At 53.8% G+C, this 10475-nt stretch overlaps 1 protein-coding gene across 1 annotated transcript in view; it reads right to left on the bottom strand.

Moving 5' to 3' along the window:
• Positions 1–8042: 8042 nt before the first annotated feature.
• Positions 8043–10475, bottom strand: part of LOC132654346 (collagen alpha-1(I) chain-like) — a 3051-nt gene continuing 618 nt past the window's right edge. The window contains exons 1-3 of the mRNA XM_060384564.1: positions 10355–10475; positions 8979–10204; positions 8043–8828 (exon numbers count right to left, since the gene is read on the bottom strand). The exon at positions 10355–10475 is cut by the window's right edge and continues 618 nt beyond it. Coding sequence (XP_060240547.1) covers positions 8043–8828; positions 8979–10204; positions 10355–10475 — 2133 coding nt within the window. The remainder of the gene's footprint in view (positions 8829–8978; positions 10205–10354) is intronic.

Raw genomic sequence — 10475 nt, 5'->3', positions numbered from 1 at the left:
GTGTTGTATCTGCATTTATATCTGCCAGAAGAGGGAATCGGTTCACCTTCTAGACGTATCACTTTTCTGTTTTCTTCTCAACTGAGTTCAGAAACGCGGTTCCATATTTTCCTGTACTTAGTTCGCCACGCTGTGCTATGCCTTTCCGTTCTTACCTTGGAGAGACGTTTTATGTGTTCTTCTGTACTATGCCAGATAGATAGATAGATAGATCACTTTTCTGTTTCTTCTCAGCATAGCTCAGAAACACTGTTACATACTTTCCTGGACTTTGTTCGAAACGCTGTGCTTTGACTTTCTGTTCTTACCTTGAAAACACATTCATGCGCTCTTCTCTACTAAGCTAGATATAGCACTTTTCTGCTTTCTCTGTCTGTGAGAGACAGAGAGTTAGCTATATTTTAAGATTAAACAAGGTAACGAGAAATTAAAAGCAAATCAAGCTTCTCTCTCTCTCTCTCTCTCTCTCTCTCTCTCTCTCTCTCTCTCTCTCTCGATAGGGTTTCTTTGTTACAGGCGTGGCTGTCCTGCCACTGGTTCTGGAGACCAGTCTGGCCCTGAAACAAAGATAAGGCCTGCTTCTGCTTTTGTTGTTGCTGTTGTTTGTTTTCAAGCTCTTTGTTTTTTTTTTTTTTTTTTTTTAATTCTAGGCAGTGAAGCAAGGGTGGGGGGAGAGAAGGGAAAGAAAGACACACATCACACACAGAGATCCCCTCTCTCTCTCTCTGTCTCTCTCTCTCTCTCTCTCTCAAACACGCACCACAGAGGAGAGAGAGAGAGAGAGAGAGAGAGAGAGAGAGAGAGAGTCTTTTGTAAATTGAACTAAATATACGATAAAGAGTATAAACCAGAAGAAGAAGAAAAAGATGTCTTCCTGGAATTAGAGAAATACAAGGAAGAGAAGCTGGGTGTGGTGGTGCATTCCTTTAGGCAGGCCCAGCACCCTGAAGGCAGAGGCAGGCAGATCCCTGGGTTTTAAGCCTGCTTTGCAGATGGTATCCTTTCTCGGGAAACCTTGTTTCAAAAAAACTAAGTAACTAAGTAACCGAGTAAGTGCATGAATAAAATAAACGAATCATGAGGAGTGAATGGCGTGGAGCTCTCTTTGTTATTCTCTTTCCTTTTCATCCTGATACGTGGCTGTATTCACTCTGCTTTCACCCAGGAGTGAGTGATTTCATCCATGCAAGACACCTAACAAGTTCACTGAGGTATCCGGACACCCCAAACAAGTGTTTTGTGTGCATACTGAGCTTTGGTTAAAAGGCTCTCTTTGCTTTCTGCCGACATTCAGCGTGATTCATTGCTAGAAAAAAACCACCCACCGTGGCCAGGAGTAACATTGCCACCGTATCCCACGTGCTTTGGTTTCTATAAGTGATAATATAACAAATGTTTGGAAAGTGCGTTCGGGAGCAGCTGTACAATAGTGTACTGACATGTTCAAAGATGTGTGTGTGTGTTTGTGTGTGTGTGTGTGAGTGAAAACACCTTAAAGAAAAGTTAGGTGTCTTCTTGGAGTTGATCGTTTCTCGCAGAAACGTTAACACGCTTAGAAAAGACGAAAGGACATATTCTTTAGCATTCACGGTGCTTTCAACAAGAGATGTTCTCACGACTCTCCGGAAGCTAACGAGGTTATCGATGCGTGAATATTTATTAAACAGATGTTTGGAAAGTGTTCGTGTCCTCTCTCTCTCTCTCTCTCTCTCTCTCTCTCTCTCTCTCTCTCTCTCAATCTCAATCTCTCTGTCTCTCTCTGTTTCTCTCTATCTGTTTCTCTGTGTATGTGTGTCTGTGAGAGACACAGAGACAGACAGACAAAGAGAGAGAGAGACAGAGAGTCAGAGAACTATAATTTAACATTAAATTGAACGGACAATAAGATAATAAAAAAACTAAAAACAAAGAAGCTCTGGATTTTTTTGGGGGTTTGGGTTTGTTTCTGTTTTTTTTTTTTTTTTTTTTTTTGGTGGGGGGGTTTCTTTTCCTCTTCACACAGGGTTTCCTTGATACATGCATGGCTGTGTGTTTTGTTTTGTTCTTTTCTTTTTTAATTGATTTAATTCGTATTTTATGTGCGTTAGTGTGAGGGTGCCAGATCCCTTGGAACTGGCGTTATAGGCACTTGTGAGCTGCCATGTGGGTCCTGGGAATTGAACCGGGGTCCGTTCGGAGGAGCCGACAGCGCTCTCCAGGAGCCATCTCTCCAGGCCCTGAAAGATGAAACGTTAACCCAAAAGTTTTTCCCTCTCCAGGAGCCATCTCTCCAGGCCCTGAAAGATGAAACGTTAAACCCAAAAGTTTTTCCCTTTCCTTTTCGTCGAGTCGTCTTTCTGCGTTTAAGCGATCGTGTGCGTGGACCACTTCATCTTCTCCATCTCTAGCGATTGCGAGTCTCATCGAGTTTAGTACTCTAGGCTGCTAGCACCCGTGACACCTTTTTTTTTTTTTAATTTTTAAAAGATTGATTTATTTTATGTATACGAGTGTTGTATCTGCATTTACATCTGCCAGAAGAGGGAATCGGTTCACCTGATAGGTGGTTGTGAGCCACCATGTGGTCGTTCGCTGGGAGTTGAACTCATGACCTTTGGAAGAGCTGAGCCATCTCTCCGGCCCCGCATGCATCTGTGATGATAGCTTAGAGTTTGTCCAGGCTCTTATGGCCTTTAGAGCTTTTGCAGTTCCGCTAGGTCTACCCTTTATAGGTTGATCCGTCTTTTCCCCTTGCAGCTTTTAATAGGCTTTCTTGGCTTCTGTAGGTTTACTGTTTTGGCTAGTACAACGCCAAGGGAATTTTCTTTTCTGGTCTAGTCTATTTGGTATTCTGTGTGCTTCTTTTGCTTTGAAAAGCCTCTTCGGTAGGTTAAGGACATTCTCTTCTATAATTTATCTGTTTTTGAAAATATTCTTTGTATTTTTTCAATATCCTTGATTTATTGGCTGTTTCATAACTGGATTTTCTATTTGTTTCCTTGTTTCTTTCTTTCTTTCTTTCTTTCTTTCTTTCTTTCTTCTTTAACATTTTCTTTGAGCAATGTATCTATTCTTTCTATGATATACCTTCAATGCCTGAGATTCTCTAATTCCATCTGTTGTAATCTGTTAGCCAGGTTTGCCTCTGAAGTTTCTATTTGAGTCCCCTACCCTTTTGTTTTGTTTTCCCACTTTCGGAAATTCCCTCGGTTTAGGTTCTCTTTATCTACTCTGTTTTATTTTTCAGGTGTTTGATTCATTTCCCTCCACAGTCTGTGGTTTCACAGATTTCTTGAAAGGCTCTCTTAATGTTCTCTTTTAGGAAGGACCTCTATCATATTTGTAAAGGCTATCTTAAGGAAGGTCTTTCTTCTTGTGCTTCGCTGTTGACGGGCTCTAGCGGAGACATATTGCCCTGGCTGGCATTGGTGGTGTAGGCATCTAGGATTGGGAAGACTGTAATTCTAGGTGGTGCTGATAGCTGATATCTGGTTTTATCTTTGTCGTTTGATCTTTGTTTTCTGTTTTCTCTCTGGCTTTTAGGAGCATGTAGAGGTTGTGTGTCTTCTGGTAGAAAACTGGGTGTAAAAACCAGGTAAAATGAGGCAGAGAGAGAGAGAGAGAGAGAGAGAGAGAGAGAGAGAGAGAGAGAGACTAGAAAGGCCACAGCAGAACGTCAGATACAGAGCTAGGGATGAGACTGGGGGACTGACTGGACTTGGAGGAATGAGGGGAAGGTGAAGATTTTCAATTAGCCTACTTAATTCCATGGTCTGAGTGTTTCAGTTTGCTATTTAGTGCTTATATATATGAACAGGAAGAAATTATGTATTATTTTGGTCTTCTGTAGTAGTATTAACAAGGCGTGACTGGAGCAAAGCAAGACTTGTTTTACACACACACACACACACACACACACACACACACACACACACACACACATATGTATATATATATATATATGTTAATGAAAGATAAAGCAGGGGGCTGGAGCGATGGCCCAGTGGTTAAGAGCACTGCCTGCTCTTCCACAGGATCCAGGTTCAATTCCCAGCACCCACATGGCAGCTCACAACTGTCTGTAATGCCAGTTCCACGGCATCTGACACCCTCACCCTAATGCACATAAAATAAAAATTAAATAAATTATTAAAAAAAATAGAAAGATAAAGGAGAAACATAGTCTCCTTAAATGGAGACTGTAAGAATGATTGTTTTTAGGAATTTTCTTTTCTGATATGCCCTCCAGCTTACTAGAGGCAACAGACTGGTCGAGGTCACATCTCGTATTGTCTCGACGACCCACCCCAAAGACCACCGAGGAGCCGATTCCGACGACGCAGGCGAAGTAGGGTCTTTTTAATGACCAGCTGGAGCTGGGGGGGGGGGCGCCCCTCACACTCACCGATGCAGCAGTTGAGAGTAGAGCCCCGAGCTCAAGGGGAGGAGGGTTTCTGTTTAGTATTACAGCAAGGTGTGGGAAAATTTTAGGATTGATTGGTACTTACTTAGGCATCATCGGGTGTCCCGGGGAAAATGTTTGTGGGGGGGGGGGGGGCGCCCAGGCAAAACCGTAATTGTTTTACTCATCCTCTTGTAAAGAACACCTGGGTTAAGTCCCAGGTTATTCGCTGAGTAGCCGTTGCTAGGGGTGATGGTTAAATATTACTGGGCTTTCTCCAGGCGAATCCTTGGGCGGGGGAGGACTCCATAGTCTTAGTTTTGGAATCGGTGACCTATGGCCTAGTTCCCGCTCTGCCTCCCAAGTGCTGGAATTCAGTTTTGTTGGTTTGTTTGTTTGTTTTTGTGTGGTGTGTGTGTTTTCTGTGCAGTCAAGGCCTTCTCTGTGTAGTCCTGGTGAACTCACACTGGAGACCGGGCTGGGCCTTTCGTCTTTTTTTTTTTTCCCCCTTTCCTGTTTTTCTTTTATTCTTTTTAAAGACAGGGAGTTGTTTTTCTTTTCTTGCACTAAGGGTACTGTGTAGATTAGGAGTTGCACGCACGCGCATATTCGGTCCAGATCCTGGTCCCGTGGGTGGGCAGGCTAGTCAACCTAGAACGAAAATGGGCCTTGGAGAGTATGGCACATGGCTGCCGCCATAGTGGCGGAGGTCAGGATCCGTGACGGCTGCCGTCTTCGTGGACAATCGTGAAACAGGAGATTACGTGGTTCCCCGCTCAGGGTAGTTCAACTCTACCCGGGACTTGGGAGACTTGAGCCCGATAATCCGGTTTAATCTTAACGGGGCCTGCTTAGTCACATTGTTACGTGATTGGAATCACATTAGATTTGGTTTAATTTTATCTGGTAGCCAGCAAGCCTCAGCGATCTGGACACATGAGGGGAAAGGGAAGCCCTGGCCTAGGGTGCTTCAAAGGCCCCTGGGCACCATCCTTTCGGTACCACATAAACAAACGTGGGGGTGCTGGCCATGCCTGTGATCCCAGCACCCGGGAGCTGGAAAGAGAAGGATCCGAAGAACATCTCCGGCAACATCGCAAGTAATAGTCATCCTGGACAAAAAGAGACCTTCCTCTGAAGTAGTTACTTTTTATTTTTTCTTTATTAATTTTTTTTTTTTCCCCTGACAAACGTGCGAACGTGTAAAACCAAGCAAAATATAAAGCGAAGTCCTGGAGATAAAACAAAACAAAACAAAAAAACAAAAACGGAAATTTTAATTACTCCACTACTATTTTAATCAGCTCTAACTGTGTATTTAGTCCGAGAATGAACAACGGAGGTGGGGGGGGGGGGGGGAAGCTTGTGGCGGTGGTGGCGGCCACAAGCGGCGGCGAGGCGGTTTGGTTTGGTGTGTTTGTTTTGTAAAAGGAGGCCTAACTGGCATGGAACTGAGGCCGCCTCTTCTTACCTCCCCCACATCGAGGTGGGATGTCACCTTCCCCTAATTGTGCCAGTCACAGACTTGCCGCTTTTACTGGAAACCCCTCCCCCCCCCCCCCCCCCCCCCCCTTAGAGACCGAGCGTAAGATTTCGCCTTGTTTGCACAGCTTCCCGTCCTACTTTCGTTTTGGCTGCCTGAGGGATCCGCCCGAGGAGAACAGCCCGCGTTTGCTTTGTTCGGGCGGGACAACGGCCACCGTTTGTGTCACTCTGGTGGTGGGTACAGCTGCTCTGCTGTGCTTCTGCTGTGCTTGCGTGTCCGCCAGAGCTAGGCAGGACCCCACCGGAGCCCCGGAGTGCTGGCTGTGCGGCTAGTGAGCGATCTGTGAGTGTGTTGCTGCTGCCTTGGACGATCGAGATGGTGGTCGGGTGACACCTAGCGGTGACAATTTTCTGTAACGCGCCCGGTTCCCGGTGGATGACAAGGACAGCAGATTGCCTGCTACGAGCCAGACAGGGTGACGAGAGCCCCGGCGAGCAGGCGGCTGCGTCCCGGGGGTTGTGTCGTGTTTCAGAACGCTCTGAGTATACAGTGTTGGACCCGGAGAGTACTGGCGGAGGTGACAGGTGACAGTGGTGTCCCAAAGCGAGTATGTGGGGAGGGAGGCTTAGGCAGGTCGACCAGAAGGCTTATAGCTGTCGCCTCCGGGGCGACCCAGGCTCGTTTTTGAATTGGAGAGCCTGGCGGCCGGCCTCTGGATCCCAGGAGCGAGAGGATGCTGTGTCTCCGGCCTAACTGGACGACTGTCCCCGGCCCGACTCTGACTCCGCGGAGCCTCGGAGTCCCCCCCCCCCCCCCTTCCGCCTTCTCTCCAAGAGTCCTCCGTCCCCAGCGGAGGGACTCTGGACCCCGTGCCCGAGAGGATGCTGTGTCTCCGGCCTAACTGGACGACTGTCCCCGGCCCGACTCTTGACTCCGCGGAGCCTCGGAGTCCCCCCCCCCCCCTTCCGCCTTCTCTCCAAGAGTCCTCCGTCCCCAGCGGAGGGACTCTGGACCCCGTGCCCGAGAGGATGCTGTGTCTCCGGCCTAACTGGACGACTGTCCCCGTCCCGACTCCGAATCCGCGGAGCCTCGGAGCCCCTCCCCCCCCCCCCCCCCCCCGCCTCCTTTACTCTACGAGCGCTGCGTTCCCGGCGTCCTGTAGGTCCCTTGCTGGGTGCTTGTCTTTCAGTCATGTTCCTCTCGCTCTCAAGTTTATGAGGTCGACCAGTTGTTCCTTTGAGGTCCGGTTCTCTTGTTTATGGGGACATTTTGGGGACATTTCAACGGGCATGACCTCCAGGAATTCCCTTTGGTTCGTGACTTACTCCCCGTCTCTTTGGCTCATGACTTATGTCTTTGTGATCTGTCCATCTTGTACCTGGAGATATATGCTGACACGCTGTCCTTTGGTCATACTCTTGTAAAGGACGATGGCCTTCTCGGGTTGCTGTCTTCCCCCAAGGCTGCTGGGTTGTTTTGTCTCTTGCTCTCTGGGGCATTGCAGTTTCCTGAGGCCGCCTGGGCGACTCGTCACTGGCTGCCGTTTGCTGTGTTTGCGTGTCAGGCTTTTCCCGCTGTCGTGGTTGTCGTCGCCCTTTACCGTTTGGAGTGGCTGGGCCTGTGGGCCAGGGGGACTGATGGCTTTTGTGTGGCCCCCCTCGGTGCTTTTTTTTTTTTTTTTTTTTTTTTTTTTTCTCTCCCTGCAGAGTTCCCGAATCTCTTGTGGGCTATGTCGATTGGTGGCCCGTTCCCCACTGCCACTGTGCCTCCCGAGTGCACTTTTTTTTTTTTTTTTTTTAATTTTTCTTTTTTTTTTTTTTCTTCCTCTGCCAAATCTGCCCGCTGGGTTCCCGAGTCTCTGTGGGCTGTGCTGCTGGTTTGTGGCCCGGTCTCCTCTGCCACTGTGCCTCCCGAGTGCACTTTTTTTTTTTTTTTTTTTTTTTTTTTGGTGGCAGCTTCCCCGGCCACCTCTGGTGTGCTCTTCCCCCGTACGTACGCTCGCTTGTTGGCTTTGCCCGTGTGTGATCCTCGGTCGTTGCCTTCCCGAAGGCGGCTTTGCTCTGTTTCCAACCCCTCTCTCGTTCCTGGTTGATCGATGTGGTTCTCTCGTGCCGTCTTCGGGCCGGGGCCTAAGCCGCGCCAGGCGAGGGACGGACATTCATGGCGAATGGCCATTCATTGTGAATGGCGCCCGCTCCTCTCGTTCTGCCAGCGGGCCCTTCGTCTCTCCTCCCCACCCGCCCGTGGTGGTGTGTGGAAGGCAAGGGTGCGGTTGCCCGGCCTGAGCCCCGTGCCCGCGCACTCGTTGCTGCAGTGCGTGGGGCTCCGTGTGGGTTCGTTTTGCCCGTGTGGCCCCTTGAGCCCCCTTCCCCGGGCCGGGGGAGGGTGGCTCATCTGCGGCGTCGCGTGCCGCTCCCGGTCGGTGTGCGCGCGCCTCGTTCTTTGCGATCCTCGCGGTGCCCCTGGAGCGTCCCAGGACTTCGAGGTGCCCGCTTCTGAGCGGCGGTGGCGTTTCCCGTTCCCTCTGGCGCCTCCTGTGCTCGGCTTTGCTTGCTTGCGGCGTGCGTGGCTTGTTCCCGTTGTTTGCCGTCCCTCTTGTGGGTCCGTGCCCGCTCCGCTGGTGCGGGAGACACGGTAGAGGAGAAGGAGGAGGGGGGGTCGAGTGTAATGACCCAAAGGCCGGTGAGAGGCTCCTTGGGGTGCCCGTTTCCGAGAGGGGGGGCCCCTCGTCGGGTGAGCGTCCACCGCGTCGTTGCGTGCCGTGTGCCCTCGGCGTGTCCCGGGAGGCGGGCCATAACGCAGACCCCCCGCGTGCGTGTCTTCCCCCCCGTTGCTCGACGGAGGTCGAGTTGTGTGAGCGTCACGCCCGCACGCACGTCGTTTCTCCGGCTGGCCGCGGCCGGGGGTGCTTGGTCGGGTTGGGTATGCCCCGCCCTCGGTGAGAAAGCGTTCCTTCTCTAGCTATCCGGGGAGAAGAAAGGGCGTGTGCTGTGTTCCGGTGGGGCTTCTCCCGAATGGCCTCCGGCCGGCTGCCCGCCCTGACCGCCTTTCTGTGCGCGTAGCTTCGGCCTGGCCTCCGGCTTCTTCCGGGGGCTTTGTTCTCTCGCCTACCGCGGCCCGCGCCTCCTCGCTCCGAGTCCGGGGAGGGATCACGCGGGGCAAGAGCTCGGCGTCATGCCGGCGTCGCGGAGTGTTGGGTTCTCGTGGCGGAGGTTGGCGGTAGCGGTGGTGGAAGGGCCGCGTGTGCACCCCCGCGCGCGCGCGGTCTGCCCCATCCCATCCCCGTGGGGCGCCGCGGGACGGGTAGCGGAAGGGCGGTGGTGGGCTCCCGGTCCCACCCGTCCCTGTTCCCCTGCCCCCACCCCGTGGCCGCCCGCCGCGTGCGGCCCTCCCGTGCGCGTCCCCGTCTTTGCCGTTCCCGCGACTTGGACGTTGCCGCGCGTGGTGCGTGCGTTGTGGTCTGTTCGTGTGGCGGGGCGTCGTCCCGCTCGCCCCCCCTCCTCGGCAGCGTTCCCACGGTTGGGGGAGCGCGGGTGACCTTTCCCCCCTCCGGGGGATCCGGGGTCGTCCGGGTCTCGGCGGTGTATCGATCTCTCTCTCGGGGGCGGCCTTTTGGAGACGGCGGTCGGCCGCGTCCGGCTCGTCGTCGGACGTCGGGGGGGTCCCGTTCCCGCTCGAGGGGCCCTCGGCGGCGGTGGCGTCGGCGTTCGGCAGCCTCTCGCGTTGCGTCTCCCCGGGGCTCCCCGTTGGGGGGGGCCGTCGTCGTTTCTGGGGTCGACTCGGTTCGGCGCCGCGGGTGTGGCGGGACCGCTCCCGGAGTGTGAGCGGTGTGATTCCCGTCCGTTTTCGCCCCCCGGTGTTCGGCCGGTCGCCGCCAGGGCGGGGGCGGCCTCTCTCTCGGTGCGTGCTCGGGTGAGGGGGCCCGTTCCCGTCGTCGCCCCCGCCGTCGCCGGCATCTCGTCCTTGCCGTGTCGTTCCCCCTCCCCGCCCGCCGCTGCCGGCTCCCTCGTGTCCGGGCCGACCCCCGCGGCCGTGCTGGCCGGGACCCGTGCCCCCCTCGGGGGGAGGGTCGCCCCGTGCACGCGCGGTCGCGCCTCGGGCGTTCGGCGCGGTCCGGGAGAGGCCGCTCGGCGTGTGCGGGTGGAGCAGTTGGAGGGCGGTCCCGGCCCCGCGGCTGCGGCCGCGTTCTGCGTGTGGACGTTGTGTGGCGCCGGGGGAGGTCTCCCGCGTGCGTCCGGCCCCCCGCGAGGGGAGAAGGGGCTTGCGGCTGCAGTTTACCCGTCTTTGGTGGGTCCGCCGGCCGAGGTGCGTCTGGGGGCTCTTCCGGCCCCGTCGCCCTGTAGCGGCGGGGGCTCCGGTCGATGTTTCCTCCTCTCCCCGAGGTCTCGGCGGCCCTCCTCTGCCGTGGTGGTCTCTCCGCCCTTCCCCCCGTCGGTTAACCCCCCCCCGCGCGGGTTAAGGCCGTTCGCCGACCTCGCCCGTCTCGCCTCCCGTCTCTCCCGCGACGCGGTCGGCGTTTTCACGGGTCCCCCCCGTTCCTCCGGCTCTCGCCGAGGCTCGGCTGCCGCCAGATCTCCCGCCGCGCCCCGTTGGGGTGGTCTCTCCCGC

The sequence above is a fragment of the Meriones unguiculatus genome, chromosome 5, assembly GCF_030254825.1.
Source record: "Meriones unguiculatus strain TT.TT164.6M chromosome 5, Bangor_MerUng_6.1, whole genome shotgun sequence".
Classification (NCBI taxonomy): domain Eukaryota; kingdom Metazoa; phylum Chordata; class Mammalia; order Rodentia; family Muridae; genus Meriones; species Meriones unguiculatus.
The sequence above is the reverse complement of the archived record's forward strand: the minus strand, read 5'-3'. Positions and strand labels throughout refer to the sequence as shown.